General features: G+C 37.4%; 1 protein-coding gene across 1 annotated transcript in view; it reads right to left on the reverse strand.

The window, feature by feature from the left end:
* clstn2a (calsyntenin 2a) overlaps positions 1 to 19,631 on the reverse strand; it is a 259,786-nt gene that overhangs the window by 26,298 nt on the left and 213,857 nt on the right. Inside the window, exon 10 of the mRNA XM_047368733.1 lies at positions 2,941 to 3,103. Coding sequence (XP_047224689.1) covers positions 2,941 to 3,103 — 163 coding nt within the window. The remainder of the gene's footprint in view (positions 1 to 2,940; positions 3,104 to 19,631) is intronic.

The raw sequence follows: 19,631 nt of genomic DNA on the forward strand, positions 1-19,631 counted from the left end.
GCTGGAAAACTTGTCCCCTATTCACTCTTGCTAATCCTTCCTTCTGGGTTTTCTCTCACAATCAAACATTCATAGAAAGAAGCAGCTCGAGAGGCTGGATGAGGCAATGAAGCAAAAATGATGACGACAGAGAAAATTGCAATCAGGCGCAGAATGAAAGAAAATTTAAACACCAACCAAAATGCCATTAGGATTGAAGCATTGGAGGATGCACACGAGTCTTATGAGTGTGATAGAGAAGCTGCCGAACAGATCTCTCCTGTGCCGTTCTGCCCTATGAAGCACATTTTAGTAATAATTCAAGTAATAAACAGGGCAGCATTCATCCCACTCCAATAACTACTTACTTTCATTTTCTGTTGGTGTAAATGACATGCAGAATCTGCTGCTTATATTCACCCTGCTTCAAAGAGGAAACAAGCCTCGGGGTACAAAATCTTAATCCCCTAATGCATTCGAACAGTGGCTTTCCTGCTTTCTCACCCCCTCTTTCTGTTTGGTATTCAAAAGTAATTTTCAACATCTCAAATTCTAGTGTGTTTGTATCCAGTCTTAGAGTGAAGCCAGGTTCAAGAAACAAAACAAAAGTTAACAAACTAACAAAACCTGCAGCTCATTGATTATATAGCTGTTTCTGCCTACCATAGGCTTGATAGGCTTTTAATTTCATGCTGTGCAAATTAACCGATTTCAGTAAGCAGACCTTCATTAGGTTAACAAATTTCAGTCCTCATATCTAAAATAGGCAGTGATTCTTTGTTTCCATTTATTTTGGTTTAACCCCTGATCAAACCAAAGACTGTAGAGTAGAAAAAAATAACATTAAATTGTTGGTTGTCAAAGTAGGTACAAGGCGTCCACCTGGTGAGTATGAGTTAAAGTTTGTGGCTGAAGGGACCACCTCATACCTGATAATTTGGGCATGAAACTGCAATGAATGAAATAGCCAAATGACTAACACCATTTCCCAACATTTGTAAGCCCACAAAGGCAGCAAAAATGTATGGATGCACAAGTGGTAACACCAATGGCTTTTTCTTTAACCATACAACATTTTAAACAGATAATTTCGTGTGCCATATGAAAATATTAGGTCAGTTCATATTTACACTTCACAAAGATATATTTACACAAAATTTGCATTTTGGTGTGTAAAAATATGACAAAAAGCTTTCACCTTTGAGAAAAACATTGCTGAGTAAGAAGAACACTTAAGAGCTCATGCAATTAAGCCCAAAGTTATTTATACTCCTAGCAGATTTAAATTTAATGTCATCTTTAATTTTACCAATGTGCTTCTTCCTACTGAAAGTAATCTTAACCTTTTGAAAGTGGCCCAGCCAGAGATTACAGTTATAGTAAGGTGCCCTTCTGACCTCAGACTACTTGGTGATCAATTACCAGTAGGTATAGGCTGGTTGGTGGTTTCATGGTACACTGAGGTTTTAAAAGGTTACAACTTCACAACTTTAATAGTTTTCCATCGCAACGACCTACGCAGAAGGACCTGAGCTTACTCCAGCTGTATGGAGCATAGTGGAGGGCATGTGCACACCCTCCACCACCTATTGCTGTGCACTGTCAATCTGCTGGCTAAAGGTTTTCACTCTCTTAGAACAAAGAGAAGTTCTGATGTTTGGAAATATTGACAGTCAGAATAAAAATTGATTGCTATAATGTGGAATGAGGTAACAATGTTTGAAAGCTACAATTGTAGTCTGACCTTTTTTGTAATACAACTGTTTTTATATTTTTTAAAGTGGTCCTGATCAATAATCCTGGATGGATAAATTGATTTTGAAGGTCTTTCAAAGTTTTATTATTTCTCCTAAACTCAAACAATTAGAGAACTTTGTTAAAGCAAAGACTCATTTTAAAAGTGAAGCTCTAGGCCCTTTATTACAGCAGTTAATGACAGAGACATTTTCTTTAGTTCAATATTTGAACAATTCCAAAGATAACAAAGTTTGACACACACTTAAATGTATTTTAGTCTCGATAAGGTGATCCCTACAGAACAGTTTGCTGAAACCCTGGCATACTGTATCTAATCAACAAGATGGTGACTCAAACCTCAGTCCTTAAGGGTTGAGGATGTGTTTCTGCTTCAACACAGCTGAATCAAATACTTGAGTCATTACCAGGAATCTGTTGAACTGGACTGTATGCTAAGGAGGTATAGGCACTATACCTCCTTAGCATGCACACAATACCTCCTGTGTTGGACCAGGGATCCATTTAAAAGTTGCAGGACACCAGCTCTCAAGGACTCAAGTTTGAGACCCATGAACTAAAAGATGATGCATCTGTCAGGTCCTGAGAAATGACCTAAGAGGCAGGTCCAGTTCTAATTTTTCTTGCATTATTTTTAATAAACCTTCTGTAAATAGCTTTTTGGAAGTCCATCCCTTTTATTGTTCTCCACTTGTCATCTTATTTTTTAAGCCCACAAAGAAAGTACTGGGGAGAAAAAGTTTAAAAAGTAAAAAAAAACTTTGAGCTTTCAGAAAGCCTGAATAACATATAATAAGCAGAACTTTAAAGGATTACAAGAAAGTTAAGGTTTTTTGAAATATAAAGAAATTAGCAATGGTTTAATTTAATAGCCAATTTTGGACAAAATACTTTGTTGCCCTATAAAATAGCTTATTTTCTGTTTTTTAACTCTTCTTCTTTATAAATGAAGGCATAAACATGATTCCTTTGCACTGAAATGGTTCTCTTAAATTTTTTTGATATTTTGTGTAATAAAAAAAAACCCACTACAGCCTTGAGATGAAATATGCTGCTGCATATAAAACATCTGACAGAGCAGAGAACACCTGTCAGCAACCCTAGCAACATGGTGTAGCAGCCATTCTCTGTCCGATTTCACCTTCTTTAATGCATAAAGCTTCCTATTACATGAACAAACCTGCATACACACATAAATACACTGACCTTGCCAGCAGGCACCCACAGTCAGCTGTGTATCAATCTTTGAGGAATGGATCGGCCAATCATCCGTCACAAGGTATGGCTCATAGGTCACACCATCTACGAAGAGCGTCACTGCAGGAAACTCCGCATTGATCACATAGTAGTGCCATTCCTTATCACAGATCTGGAAAGCAGAGAGAAATATAATATTAAGCTGGCACTGTCTGTCACATGCCCACTTATTACAAAGTAATTAAGCCTGATCTTCACACCCATGAAAATAGAACAGATTCAAAAAAGGCACTCCAGGCAACACGTTTTTAAGGAAATAAGTGTTAGGTTAGGAGTTTATTTGGAAGAATGCTGCCTCGAACAAGGTGATTTCAATCCACTATGATGAAGCATCCTTTCTTCAGTAACTAAGAAGTAACAAAGCCCTCACCTCTTCCCTGGATCATTTGCTCCATGTCATTAGACAACTAATGAGGTTTCTATTTAATGATGTGTTCATTAAAGGCACAAGAAGAGTGAAGAGTGACAGATACTGGTGTGCTCAGAAACTTTTAACAACTGTTAAAGGCACCCTTTGAATTATTAGTAAAATCCATCCAAGAACGTCCTTTTTCCTAACTTTCCCTCTTCACATACCAAATGCACATGCATTTTCAACAACACAGGGCAAATACTGTGGGAAAATACCTAAGAAAGAATTAGACTAATAAATGACTTACATTTTCACTTAAAAATAAGTGGTCACTTTATATAAAGTACATCTTTATTAGGTACACCTTGCTTGTACTTAATTGGACCCCTATTTGCCTTCAGAATTGGTCAACAATATTACTCAGGTAGGCTATGGTATTTAAACAAGGCTTAGTTACTACTAACGGGTCTAACGTGTGCCAAGAAAATATCTCCCAAACCATTATACCACCACCACTGGCCTGAACCACTGTTACAAGGCACGATGGTTCTATGCTTTCATGTTTACACACCAAATTCTGCCCCAATTACCTGAATGTCGCAGTCATCAGACCAGTCAGTCTAGGATGTCCAATTTTGGTGAGCCTGTATGTTTTTATTTTGTAGCCTCAGTTTCTTGTTCTTAGCTGACAGGATTGCTCTTCTGCTGCTGTAACCCATCTGTTTTAAGGCTCAATGTGCTGTTGTTTCTGAATTATACTACATACCTTGGTTATAATGAAAGGTGAATTAAGCTACTGATGTATTTGTGCCATTTTACACCAGTTCGGTTCATTCTCTGACATCAACAAGGTATTCCACACGCTTACTGGATATTTTCTCTTTTTCAGACCTTTCTCTGTAAACCAGAGAGATTTTTATGCATAAAAATCGCAGTAGATTATCAATATTTGAAAAACTCAGAGTAACTCTAGTGACACCGACATCCATGCTGCGTTAGTGGCTGCCATATGATGGCATGTTTGATTTATGTGAATCAGTTGGTGTACAACAAGTGGACTTATTAAAGTGGCTGGTGAGTGTACATTTTGTTGAACATTATTGACAAACTGATTCAATTTTCAAACACTCACTCACATACTTTATATGGCACTATACAGGGTTTAGCAAATATTCTGAACACTGAGTCAATAGATTGCATTTAAATTAATTATTTAATGTTATTTCCAAGAAGTAAACATAATCTAAATTAGATTATAAACTATAAAATAAAGAGTTAGGAGCAATGTAATGAGTGAGTGAAACATTTTCCAGCTCCAGTGAGTGATGTTTGCCATGTTTGGATGCAAAGAAACCTGAATTGGAGCAAACTGATGTTTTTCTCCCCATGTTTTTGATCCACAAAAATCTGATCAATCCTTCGAGTCTGAAAAAATTACAAGGTCTCTGATAATCCTCTTTATATTTGTATTTAACTAGCAAGTAAAAAAATTAAATATGAGGAACAATTGTTAAGTCCCACCCTTCTTCATCTTATGAGTTGGTGTGATTCCAAAGTTTCTCCCTCATTTTGTCACAAATTAAGGTGTCCATGTATGAAAAGAGATGGTAATAATAAATAAAAATGTGGCTTGTAAGTATTTATGTCATCAAACGTTTCAAGATCTCAGCTGTCAGTCCTAGTCTTCTACTTTTCCTCGTATATTCCAGGAAGCTCGAGCACTTTTAATCAACAAAAGTAACAAAGCAGAAAGTTGCACATACAGAAACTTTTAACCTCTCATTCTGAAGCCTTCTGCAGATCAGATCCTGATTTTTCCTCTCTCATGTACGTGGGTTGTTTTTGTTTGTCTCTTCAGATTTTATTCCACTTTTGGTTTTATGAGGCATGTCTTGGTATGCCTGAGAGGGGGCCATGGGGATGTTGCTAATAAGCTGTGTCTTGACCCTTTTTTTGTTGCTGATTCTGTTGCGTTTGTTTCAAAAATAAAGATTTCAACTGAGTTGATTTCCGTTCTGCACTGCAGCCTAGGCCAATTATTGTCAATGCAGTCAAACAATTATCTGACCAAGCTGTGTAATTTGAACATTGTTGTTTTGTTGTTCAACGAAGCATCGAATGAATTTAAATCATTATTACAACCTGGATGCTGACATGGATGTACAAAGTGAAAAACAAATGATGACAGAACATAAATCAAGACTGTAATTGTCTAAATTGCTAATGTTAAACTGATTAGAAGAAGGAAAATGACAAGGTACTTGTATACGATGTGCAAGCATTAACACCAAGCAAAGATGGGGATCAAAGGGGTAGAGAAAAATATTTTACTATTTATCATTTTAAATAATAGAGGACCACAGTTCCTGACCTGACCAGGCATTAATTAAAACTATATAAAAGACATTTAGAGTGAAGCAATCACTTCAAAAGGTTTTTTCATTCACTATATTATGCTGCAAATGGTAAAAAACAGTGGGATTATGCCTCCCATTCAATTATTTATTTAGAGATAACAAAGATCGAAGGTGATATGTGGTCTACACAAATATACTAATAGTAGTATAGACCACAATAACTATATTAGAATAAATGAAAAAGAAACAGTTGCGTATGTTTACATTATGTTAATTTCCGCTCAGAACCGTCATTAAGCTGTAATCTCATACCAAATATAAGATGCAAATTAACTTTCTATTTTGACCCTAAAGCCTTTGTTGTATATCACAAAAAAGCTCACCAAATCCAAAGTCTGTATAAGGTAAAAATGTGTAATTTTAAGTTAAACAAACTAATAAATAATAAACTGCATAGGGACAGTTAGCAGGTTGGACCAACAGATTATTCAGTTCTGGTGAGCAGAAATGTGGAGAAACTAATTTTCAGCTTTGTGCTATGTATGTAAAGGGCCATTGTATAAAGCTGGAACATGGAAGTAATCTGACTGATTGGATGAAGTGCGCTACCACACGTTTATCTTGATTTGTAACCTGGCAAACTGATGCAATTTGGTTGAACTTCAAAATTAGGTTTCCTGACTTTTCAGGCAGAAATGTATCAAGAACGACCCAGGAAGTTGGCATAATAAGTTAGAAAGCTGGAGTTCTATCAGAATCAGAATCAGCTTTATTGCCAAGTTTATACAGACAAACAAGGAATTTGACTCCGGCACACTTTGCTCTCAGTGAAGATTTTTTTTTTCTACAAGCATTCCTGGGTTCAATATCTAATACAGATGTAACACATATACAACAAAATGAAAATTGCATGACGCAACTATTTATTAGCCTTTCATTTCAGACAGCTTGTACCTCAAAAAACCAGTGGTGCACATCACACAGAGCAATTCATTTCTATATTGTAGGAAAGCATAGAATGGGCAGAAACATTGTGTGATTGGCTTGTATTTCTAATAGTAGGTGACCTGACTTTTAAATTGGCAACTACAATATGCAACATGTAATTGTAAAGTCAGTCCTAGACCCGAGCTCTGACTTGCGAGACAAACTGAATGCAGCACATTTACCTAATGGGACAAGAAAGGCTTGCATTAAATAACAAGGTTATTGTGTAGATAGTGTAGGACCATGAAAAGTGTGCTGAGGATCTTTGTCAGGTCTAAATTTAGCTCATAAAGTCTGGTTACTAATACAATGACACACAGTAGTAATAAATGGCCTGCACTTGTATGGCGTTTTATCAAGTTCAAGGACCCCAAAGCTCTTTACACCACAATCAGTCATCCACCCATTCATACATACATTCACAGTAGTGGTAAGCTACAATGTAGCCACAGGGGCCCTGAGGCAGACTGACAGAAGCCATTCAACCAACGCCACTGGGTCCTCTGATCACCATCAGCAGGCAAGGTGGTTGAAGTGTCTTGCCCAAAGACACAACCGCTGAGACGGATGGAGCAGGAGTTTGAACCGGCAACCCCCCTGTTACAAGACAAACTCCTACTCCTTTATGGCTTAATCATTATTTAATAATGAATGACAGTGGAATTGAATGTATGTGGTTGAACATTTGAGGTTATATTTGAATAACTTTACAACCTGGTTCAGACCTGGGGACTTATTTATAAAACATGCGTAGGATCTATGCCAAAAGTGTATGTACGCCCAAAAGCTGAAAATGGTGTATGCCAAAGAAGATCCAAACTTACAAAACCATGCGCATACACTAGAAAGCAATTCTCCCTTTATAAATCACAGCTGCACCTCGTAACAAGGTTCCGCCTCATGTTCTGCCCTCTACATGCCCACATTCAACCAGAAATGGTTAATGCAAAGCACCTCATTAATGGAAATGTGTATTTAAATGAGCCAGCTGATCAATGTAATTTCAGCATTAACAATGTTAACCAAGGACAAAAGAGCAAAGAAACACAATTTTACCGAGGCAAAAATCGAGGTGTTAGTGAGTTAGGTGGAGAGTTGAAAAAATATCATGTTTGGTAGCCACAGTGTAGGGAAATCTGATGTACCGGCTGGTCGTAATAACAATGGTATCCAGGACGACAGATATTATCTGCTTAGTGATGGCTGCGATATTCCCAACCTATGGATAACCTCACAGAATTATCAGGCAGTCAATTAATTATTGATTATATTAAAACATACTTGTTGGCTAATACGCATTGGTTGCCAAGAACTCTAGGGAGTCTAAATCAGCATATTAGCAAAAATCTTGGTGATCCCTGAAAACGTGTTGCCTAATTCTGCCAATTGCAAGACCTTTCAGCAGCATTACGCATGAGTATGGCCATGGTACTTAAATGTTTACAGCAGTCAGTGTTATTACCTCACACCTTGCCACAATTTAGGTGTTAATCACATCATCCTGGTGATCATCTGGGAGAGTAATGTGATGGTGAGAAAACTTTGATGAAATGCTGTTTGGACTTTAAGTTGACTTAAGGGAGTTTTTTATTTATTTAAAATGTCCTTATGTGTAGTTATGGCTCACCAGAGCAAGCATAAATAACACTGAGGTTTTGAATACTTATGATAAAGTCAATCTATGAATTAAGTTCGATATGGAGTAAAATCTTGTCTCCAAAATAAGCGTACGCATGGGACAGAGTTTGCGGAAGGGACCGCACATTCTCGTGTCAAGTTTGATCTTTGCGTGAAAAGTGACGTATGCCAGTTTAAGGCCCTGTTTTGTTCGTATGTATTTATAAATGAGACCCTTGACCATTTTCTTTCTTTTCTGTTTATTATTTTTAGATCTTGTAAATGGTCAAATGCGTCTCCCCTTAAGGGAGAGAACGAAATAAGAGATACATGTAAAATTAGATAAAGAATAAAGGCAACACTTGACTGACCAAAATTACATGAATAAGAACAAACAAACGATAAGAACGTATTCATTAAAAACCTAGAATTGATAGAGGCTATACTTCTTTTTTACCGTGGTCATGTTAGTGTGGGAATCAATTGGGTGACCTCAAATTATCTGCATTTACTGTACAGAGTATGGTCTGGAACAGAATCTGCAGCCATATTGGAAAACTTAGACCTTCAGAAACACTCAGGGAGAACCTTGCATGAGTTCTGTTGTTCTGAAAATATGACAGCATCAAAGTGATATACTGTGTTTGACTCCCGCAGTGAAGGAGATGGTTTCTTTTGTGTTATCCAATGTATTTATTGTCTTTGTCTTGGGGTGGAAAAACAGATGAAGTGGATTCCAGACAAATACAAAGGGACAAAAAAGAAAAATGCCTCTTAGCTTTTAATGTTACTTTTGAAACATGCTCTTTGCAGCTGCATTCACTGAAAATCCTTTACAGCCCAAATATGACAACTCAAAGCCCTTAGTTAAAATGTGAGCGCTAAAGCAAGTCATCTGATGGAAACAAAAGAATTCAAATTTTGGTACAAATCAGCCTCAGAGTGGCTACAGTGCCAGATTTAATCTGATCTGCACATATGTGATTACTGTAATTACCAAGTATTAACCTCTGAATCCACAGCAGCACTCCGTTAGGTTAAGCTGCTGACTGACCTAAAAATATCAGAAATTATGCTAGCAGAACACAGACACACACACTGCACAAACACATCATTAGCAGATAAAAACTGCAACCCTCTTTCTGCTGCTGAGGCATGCTTAAATACACACAGCTTGCCTGAAAACATATTAATCATTGGGAGGCTGCAAGTATTTTTCCTTGGCATCTGTGTAACAAGACGTTGAGCACTGAAACACTCTAATGAGCTGGTCTCAAGGGGGGTAAAGACCTGCTTATGATGAACTCAATTATTAGAGCAGCCACTTAACAAATATTTCAGAATATTTTCCAAGAATTCCAAAAAAACATTTTTATGAACCTGCGCAAGCACAGTCGCATGGTAGACACAAACTGAGAAGATGAATATAAGCAAGTCTTCAATCTGCATTTCTCCACAACATTTAATAATTTATGTTTTTTTTCTATTTAATGAAATAATGACTTTTAACAACATCTAAGGGTAAATATATAAACAAGCCACCTTCCATAAAAAATAAAAACAGCAGGATTTTTACCAGCAAAAGTTTTAAAATATTTTTATACTCATTGTTAAAAGCCTATTATAATCTCATCAAAACCATGTGTACTGGATGAAAAACAGACATGGTGAAATACATCATGTAAATAAATACTGTGGAACAACGTTTGTTGCACAATATTAACACTGTCAGAAAATAAAGATTTGTTCTAAATATATATGTTTTTTACTAATAAATATTAACAAAACTGACAGTGATGAAATGGATGAGGGAGTTAGAAGTTATACAGGGTTACGAAAAGATGTGAAAAGAAACCGGCTCCTCTTCATTGTTAGGCTCAATAATTTGTGCCTTCACTTTTAGATCTTCTGTCTCTTCTTCAACCACTTGGGTCTCCTGTTTTTTCTGTCTGTTTTTTCATCAAGGAGTTTGCTCTCCTGCTGACTCATATCTATCTCCAACTGTCTCAAGTCATCATCAGCTTCAGGTTTTTGCTTCTTTTGTGCTTTTCATCTTCAAACAGCTTTGTCACTTGCTTGAGAAACTTTTAGAGCTCTTCTGCTTTCTTCTGGTCGATAGATAATTTTTTCTTTTTCCTTCTTCAGCTCTCTGCTCCTTCTCAAACATTTACTTGCAGCTTCAAGTTGTTCTTTTTCTGCTTTTAATTGCTTTTTCGTTTAGCTGTTTATTCTTTTCTGTATTGACTTCATTCTTATTGTTCTCCTTTTTAGTTGTTTCCAGCTCCTTCAGTGTTTGTAGGTTCTTTTTCTCAGGATGAAGAGCAGACTCCATCAGATTTGAGCTTTATTGACTTACAAAGAGTTTCTCTCTTTTGCCAGGAGCTCTGTCACTCTTAGCCTCAGAATATCTGAGTAATTATGCAGAGGAGTAATGATCTTTTCCTTGTAAACCTCCCAAAAGGGTTTTCTATCAGTGAGGACCTTACTGATGATGTACCATTTACCTCACAGTGGGTCCTTCTGACCCATTAATGTGGAGTTTTCCTCTCCATCTCAGTGTTTGCAGCTGGTTGAAGGTGTCCTTCTAAGCCAGAGGCTGCAATGCAAGACGCCTAATCTTTCTGTGTATTTTCACAGGTTGATATATTCCTCCTGTGATTCTACTAAGGTCCTACGATCAAACGGAGTTTGTCAATGAACATTTTTCAATCTTAAAGAATGGACGAATGATTGCAGTTTTCCCTACCGTTTCCTCCAACAGATGGCTGCAGTTCTGTTTGAAATGAGTTCGTCAAACAATGGTTCAATATTGAAGATTGTTCTTATCTGGAAAAATATTTTGCATTCATAGACTGATTACTGCTGAGTAGATCACTTTAGCCTGACCAGAAGGTCATTTGGTAACGTTGACTTCAAGAATAAACACCCAAAGCTCCTCCTTTAAACTGTTGCTATGACAACAGGCTTTGAAACAAAAGTGCTCTAGATGTTCGATGTGTCTTTGGGTTTTTAACTACAGAGAAGAAACTGGCTTCTTGGTTTATTTGCAGCTGAACATGGAGTCACTCTACATTTATTGTTGTCATATCTTATATTTTGGTTTGACATGTACTGTAGCAACTGAAACACCTGTCATTTTAATGTGGGAGGTTTCATGGCTAAATTGGACCAGCCTGGTAGCCAGTCTTCATTGATTGCACATTGCACCAGTAAGAGCAGAGTGTGAAGGTTCAATTAGCAGGGTAAGAGCACAGTTTTGCTCAAAATATTGAAATGCACACAACATTATGGGTGACATACCAGAGTTCAAAAGAGGACAAATTGTTGGCGCACGTCTTGCTGGCGCATCTGTGACCAAGACATCAAGTCTTTGTGATGCATCAAGAGCCACGGTATCCAGGGTAATATCAGCATACGACCAAGAAGGACGAACCACATCCAACAGGATTAACTGTGGACGCAAGAGGAAGCTGTCTGAAAGGGATGTTCGGGTGCTAACCCGGATTGTATCCAAAAAACATTAAACCACGGCTGCCCAAATCACGGCAGAATTAAATATGCACCTCAACTCTTCTGTTTCCACCAGAACTGTCCGTCTGGAGCTCCACAGGGTCAATATACACGGCCGGACTGCTATAGCCAAACCTTTGGTCACTCATGCCAATGTCAAACGTCGATTTCAATGGTGCAAGGAGCGCAAATCTTGGGCTGTGGACAATGTGAAACATGTATTGTTCTCTGATGAGTCCACCTTTACTGTTTTCCCCACATCCGGGAGAGTTACGGTGTGGAGAAGCCCCAAAGAAGCGTACCACCCAGACTGTTGCATGCCCAGAGTGAAGCATAGGGGTGGCTCAGTGATGGTTTGGGCTGCCATATCATGGCATTCCCTTGGCCCAATACTTGTGCTAGATGGGCGCGTCACTGCCAAGGACTACCGAACCATTCTTGAGGACCATGTGCATCCAATGGTTCAAACATTGTATCCTGAAGGCGGTGCCGTGTATCAGGATGACAATGCACCAATACACACAGCAAGACTGGTGAAAGATTGGTTTGATGTACATGAAAGTGAAGTTGAACATCTCCCATGGCCTGAACAGTCACCAGATCTAAATATTATTGAGCCACTTTGGGGTGTTTTGGAGGAGCGAGTCAGGAAACATTTTCCTCCACCAGTATCACGTAGTGACCTGGCCACTATCCTGCAAGAAGAATGGCTTAAAATCCCTCTGACCACTGTGCAGGACTTGTATATGTCATTCCTAAGACGAATTGACACTCTATTGGCCGCAAAAGGAGGCCCTACACCATACTAATAAATTATTGTGGTCTAAAACCAGGTGTTTCAGTTTCTTTGTCCAACTTCTGTATATTTGTAAAAATCTTTATGGTTCTGATTTGTACACGTTATTTGTATGCATGCTTTGAGAGACTGTCACACTGGAGTAACTAATGGTTTAATATAACAACTTTCATAAACAGGATTTGGTTTACAGCATTCTCATTAATGGTTGATGTGGGTGATAGTAAAGGTTTCCCCAAAGATTTTCTTGGCCAAACAAATATTTAAAATCACATAACATACCTTAAACAAGCAGCATTTGAAGCAAAATAAACACAACCCATTACAGCAATGTTAAAACTAATGATTGCAAGGTAAATATTCTAATGACATCAGTCTTTGCACTCACGAAACTGTCCACAGCCAAAAGTACATACACTGATATTGTGATAATATATTTCAAGCCAAAGGGAATACATCGCACCTACATTAAATTACTCTTTCACATAGTATATATCTGTATCTTTTATTTGGAGAATGTGTAGAAAAAAAAAATGTCCAGGCTTATTGTTTATCTGTATAATATGAGGCTGTGGTTTCATAAATCCAGGCTGACAAATCAATTCAGTATAGTTTATTTATACAATGGCAGTTTATAAAAATAATCCACCTCATAAGTCAGGTAAGGTTTACTTCAGAGTCTCATGTACTAGAAATGAAAAATGAAATCCCTCAGCTTTAGAATCAACAAGTGACTAAACTGGTTCTGGTTCCTCAATTAAGACCTGAATCAATTTAGGATAGTATGGGAAAGTTTCACCTGTTTCTTTTATAATATTTATAATCAGAATATTATCAACTGTGCCGCAGTGGTTTATTGCTGAGAACAAAACCTTACAATAAAGTCCATCTATTTGGGGAACTCTGCCACAAACTGTTTCAATAGAAGCTATTACCTCTCAGGTACAATTAAAAAGTTAGAAATAGAGCCCACAGGAGCTTGAAAAGTACAGTCTGGAGAGTAAATCTACACTTACATTTTAGGTTTTCAGCCTCTCCAGCGAAACATTTAGGTTCTACCTGCAATGTTTGAGCTCAAAAAACAAATAGAGCAGAGTTTCAAAACTCTTATATAAAAGGGTTTATATGACCAGTGAAGCAGAATAAATCCAAATAGAAACCAACTCCTTATTCATAGGCAGCATTTGCGAATTTTGAATCTACTGATTCTGCCTGAGATTCTTAAGGCATGGATGAAAGATGTCTTGCTATGTTTCTTGTAATTTAGAGGACTTTCACACCACACAATCTGTCAGGAACATCTGAAGAATCTGGAATGTTTGACTCTATACAGTTTGCACCGATGAACTCTGTGAATGTATGTGTCATTCACTTACTAAATGAGATTTGAATCTGTTAGTGATGAGAGATCACTATTGGCTCTTCATTATAATGAATTATAAATCATAAAAAAAGGACTGAAACATGAATGTAGCATAGTCAAATAGTTTGGTCTTTTCCTTGGGTACAGAAGCATTGTTGTATTATGTTTAATGTACACCGTGGTAGAAATTGCATGAGTAAAATGAGCCAGGGAGAATATTAGGTACATTCCTGGGTCTGTTGTTTCTTCTCCTCAGATGAGGTTTTGCATTAAAGGCTGGGTAAATCCTTCTGATGGTACATAACCTTCTTTTAAATTGTCTTTAGTTACACTAATCTCCATTACAGATATCACGATGGGCAGGAATGAGGCCATCATTTTGTTTTGCTTGCTGTCAATATTGTTTTACTGTTGTCAGACTATGATTACCATTTTTCCTAATTTAGCTTTAGCTAGATTTATTCAAGGAAATTAATAGCTTTGCCTTAGGGCATCACTATCTATATTTGCTGTTCTTCTTCTCATCTGTCCTAGTTCATGCCCTATTGTCGGATCTAATTTTCTCATTTTTTTCCTCATACCGTTATCCCCATCTTCACATCATCACCCCCTGCTTAATTTCCTCCTATCTTATCTTTCCCATTTAATCCTCTCCTTCCCTCTTCACATTTTTCACCTCCATTTACCCCTGATTCTCTCTTTTCCTGCTCATTCATTGTAAGAAGGACATAATGAAAATAATGGAAAAACAATGGAAAACAATTTAAAATAACAAGGAAAACAATGACAATTTGGGCAGTAAAGAATACCAGGTCTTACAAAAAATATACTTTGCCAGAAAAAAAGGACGTTTTGTTTCACAATTTTATTAGAATTACTTTATGAATTTAATGAAATTATTTTGAACTCATTTGAATATTTTTGGAATCAAAGACAAATCTTAGACCTAGAGGTTTAGAAAAGTAAAAGTAAAAAGTGGAATTTGTTTGAAAATGAAAGTTGAAGTGTTGATATGAGCAGCACTATTTTGTTTAACAATGTTCATTAAAACCTCTGTTTTTCTGTTGCCTCACTGTTTTACTCCCAGTTAGTGACAAAACTCCAAAGTAACACCAGTGAATTATTAAAGTTTTTCTTTTCAACCAGCATGAAAAGCTTTTATGTTTCCTGCAGAAATCCGACTGATGGATATAAAGGAAGCGGAAAATGCATTGATGGATGGATGAAACAAGCTGTGAGTGCATTAGCATGTTGACAACATGCTTGTGAGGCACACCCAGCTTGTATGATAATCCCACAATGAGCACCTTTAAGTGCCTCCTCTTTGACACACGAACACTACCGCTATTTGTCACCCTCAGATCTGAACAAACACGCACACTCACATTGGAAAGTTATTTACATTTTGAGGGATAAGGCAGACAGACACCTGCTGAGTATTAAATGCATCTGGAAAATAGTGACACCAAATAATAATAAAAACAATGATATGTAAGCAAAAAAAAAAAAAGGATTTTGATGCTGTGTTACAACAAATAAAAGAGTGCCTTTCAAAGAGTATTTATACACCATGAACTTTACCAACACAAGCTAATGCATAACTTTAAAGTAAAAGGAAAATTATTTTGGGTTTTGTCGAAAAACGTTGAGAGGATTTGTTTAGGGAATGGGATCCTGATGCCACACTGCAGCTCATTTCCATTTCGGGGACTAAGCTGGCCATTACAACTATGAAGGACTATAGCGGATCCAAGCTTTTTTTTTATCAGATAAAGTGTAAGATTGATGTTTGCCAAGGTTAAGATCCCAGCATATAACAAGTGACAGTCAGTTAAATGCGAAAGACGTAAAAAAAAAACACAGAAAGTTGCCTATTTTCTAATTTATCTGGACATTTTATCATCAGCTTTGGCAACCAGCACGCCCTACTAGCTGCACAGGTACCCTGTCACTGTGGGGCTTTAATGTGATGGTGAGGATAGTTTATTAATCGATAAAATTCTAACCGATACAGCAAGTTTAGCAATGTCCTGCAGGTGTTGAAGATCCATTAAATTTAAAATGGTCTGAATTAATGTACATAGAAATCATTCATAAGTTATCATGTCCATAAGCATGTACCCTGTAACCTGGAATGAAACACACAGACAAAAGAGGTCCACATTGTCCTGGACCTCATCATTTGTCCACCTATTGTGTGTTCTCCTCCTATGGTCTATTTTAAATCACAAAAAGTAAATATGAATCTTGCATAAAGTAAAAAACAACAACACGCATTTCTTAAATTTGGTGAGCTGAAGTCAGAACACAGCAAGAAAAGGTCTAGCAATCATAATTGGTCAACACGTAACCTCATTCCTCTACAAGGTAATCTGAAAGTCCTACCCCCAGAACGGGACCTTTTATCCGGGAAAGCATGGACCTGGGAAACTGAAATTACTCTTATAGAATTGCATCTAAGGGCTTTCAAAATGATTTAAAGTCCCTGCAATGTAAAAGGGGCTATTGTAATTGCAACTCCAAGTCTTTTGGGGTATGTGTCTACCACCTTTCCACATCTAGAAAATGAAATTTTTGTCCATCATTCTTTGTAAAACAGCCTAAACTCAGTAAGATTCGATGAAGGATGTCTGTGAACATCAGTTTTCAACTCTCGCCACCAGGTTCTCAATTAAATTCAGGTCTCAACTTTAACTGAGCCATTCTAACACGAGTATGCTTTGATTTAAGTTATTATATTGTTGCTCTGGCTTTAAGTCACAAATATGCAATACTTTGTGTGGGTGTATCCCATAAAATCCAAATAAAATGTACTGAACATTGTAGTTATGTTGCAAATGCACTGCAGTGTGCTCCTTTAAAAAGCTGACTGCTTAAATAGCAATTTGTTTCACACAATATTGTAATAACCCTTAAAATAGATTAAATGAGATGAAACCAAAGGAGAAAGGCTCTCACTTATATACTCTCTTTAAATGCATTTGCTTGACTTTAAAAACAATAAATCAAATATCATCTAAACATCATGACAGTTGATTAATGCATATCTTTAAATTGATCAGAGACATTTATTAGTCTCTGCTGAAGGACATAAAGCTAAATCACTGTTTGCAAAAACACTTTAGTGCATCCTGATATCTACTGCAAACAGGGAGAGAATCTCTCCACTCACACCACATCACAACCGTCTACAGCATCCAATTAATCTCCTGAGAAACAAAGCGGGGGCTTCTAATCAACACAAAGCAGGGAACAATCCACAGTACCACAGGCATGGTGTTAGCAAGCAGATAAGGCAGATAAATCTAGATGCATTACTGACAAGCAGCAGATGTAATGCGGTTTTGCTCCCGCATTGTGGCACTACCACTAAAAGACAGATGATAAATAGCAGGGGATTTTACAGAGTTTCTGATGTTTGAAATTAGTGAAATATGACTTTGATTTATATCATGTAATTTGTATATAAATATTTATCAAATCTGAAGTGATATTTTAATCTCCTAAATATCATGCTGGGGGGACACATTTTTAGAAAATTGTCTCACCTCTGACAAACTACAGTGACGACCTCATTTATTAGCACTGCTGGTAAAAAGATGTTGAAAGTCTTAAAATAAATTAATCTTTGATTGCAATAACATAATCATACATTCAAAACCTTTGAAAAAAAAACCTTTTTAATTACATTCATTCAGTAGGATAAATCCTGTGTTGGGAAATAGTTTTTAAAATGTATTTATTTATTTTTAAATGACCGGTTTAACACTTATTGACACCCCTGCTGGTGTTTAATTAGCTGCCTTTAATTAGTAAAATATTATTTATTTATCAATTTTTATTTATTACAGTACTTTGTGCACCTTCACTTTTATCCATAAGACAGCACTAAGTCTCCTATAACATTTCAATAGGTTAAAGTAGAAATGTCCTCCAGTAAGAAAGTCCTGGGTTTGAATACCAGCCAAGGTCTTTCTGCATTCAGTTTGCATGTTGTCCCTGAGCTTGCGTGGATACTCTGGCTTCCTCTCGCAGTCCAAAAACTTGCATGTTACTAGTTTCTTTAAGGTGGAACTAAACCCGATGTAAAAGCATAACTCCGCACCCAGACAAATTTTGAAAAATACCAGTGGGTGGTGCCAAGAGACACTGAGGGGTACGACCAAGTGTGGTGATGAGCAGCGGGGTTTAAGCGGAGGTGTGGTCAGGAGGACGAGGGAAAGTGGCAGCTAGCTTAATTTGACATATTGAAACATGGAGAGTGAGCAGAGCAACGTTGGTAGTTTCGCTACAGATAGATCTTTTGAGGTGGAGGAGTTTTCACACCCCTCGTCACCGGAGGTTGAGGGAGGCTTTGTGGAGCCAAGCGGGCCTGAACTTTATCAATCCGAGCTGATGGCTCAAGATGCTGACTCAGCGATTGCTGAAACCGGGTCTGCAGAGGCAGTGGAGGACAAAATGGGTCCAGTTTATGAGTGGAAAGTTATGTTAGGAGCATCATTGCTAACATGGGCTATCATTCAAAGCAGTAACAAACCTCAGAAAGTTTAAATTTACATGTAGATTTAAGTGATCTCAAGTAAACCACATGATCGAAGGTATAAAGCATAAAATAATAAAGTTTACATGAAAGAATTTGTTGTGATTTTGTGTCTGGTGAAATATTGTTGTGCTGATTTGGCCATATGTTTTGGATTCTTATCCTGTTTAAAGACCAGGAAAAACAGTACCACAGCATCACAGATCCTCCACCATACTTAACAGTGGACAGGAAGTGTTTATCCTCATGCATCCTTTGTTTCTTTCAAACCGACATGCAATGTAGCAAAAAACTCAAACTCAGTTTCATTTGACCAAAGCATAAGATTCCAGTTTAAAGTCTCAGTAAAGTTGATCAAACTCCATATATTTAAATTTGTGTTGGTAGGACATGTTGTGACCATGAATCTGAATATATTATTTAATATTTAATATTAATACTTTAATATTTTTATCAAATAATATTTCGGTCTGTTAAGGTTTGTCCTGTGAATACCAGCCCAGTAAGGCGGTGGTATTAGGACAAAATCGAAAAGGATGAGCCAATCTCTGACATTATTGAACAGCAAAACTCTGCTCACACATGGAATGAATTCACACAATTTCTTAAAATACACAAATTTATTAACAAAAATAAGTCAACTCAAAGTCAAACTTCAATCAACAAACCTCAAACCCTGACCTCATATGTGAACCGTGCTGAGGAGAAGTGTCCGGGCGACGGCGAAGTTTGAAGAAAGCTCTGTGAACAAAAGGGTTAGCTTCCAGCTAACCTCCTAGCTGTTGGGTAGGACGGCTCGCTCTGTCCGCTGACCAGCTGCACAGTTACTGTTACCACGGTGATGCGGTCCCTGTTGTCCTCCTTTCAGACCAGGAAACTGCTTCACTCGGTGTCGTAGAGACAGCATCTCTGCTGGGAAATCTCTGGAAACAAAGTTTGATCTGTAGGCCTCAGAGAGAAAAGTCAAGCCACGCTTTTACCTTAATTATCCCCTTTTATGAATGAATACCGGATTCTTCAAACAGCAATTCATTCGTACTTAACTTAGTGCATATGATCAATGATCTTATGCCTGTTTGCCATCAAAGAGACATTAGCACGCTGTGTCCCTCCTGTCC

This window comes from Girardinichthys multiradiatus, chromosome 6 (assembly GCF_021462225.1).
Source record: "Girardinichthys multiradiatus isolate DD_20200921_A chromosome 6, DD_fGirMul_XY1, whole genome shotgun sequence".
Lineage (NCBI taxonomy): Eukaryota > Metazoa > Chordata > Actinopteri > Cyprinodontiformes > Goodeidae > Girardinichthys > Girardinichthys multiradiatus.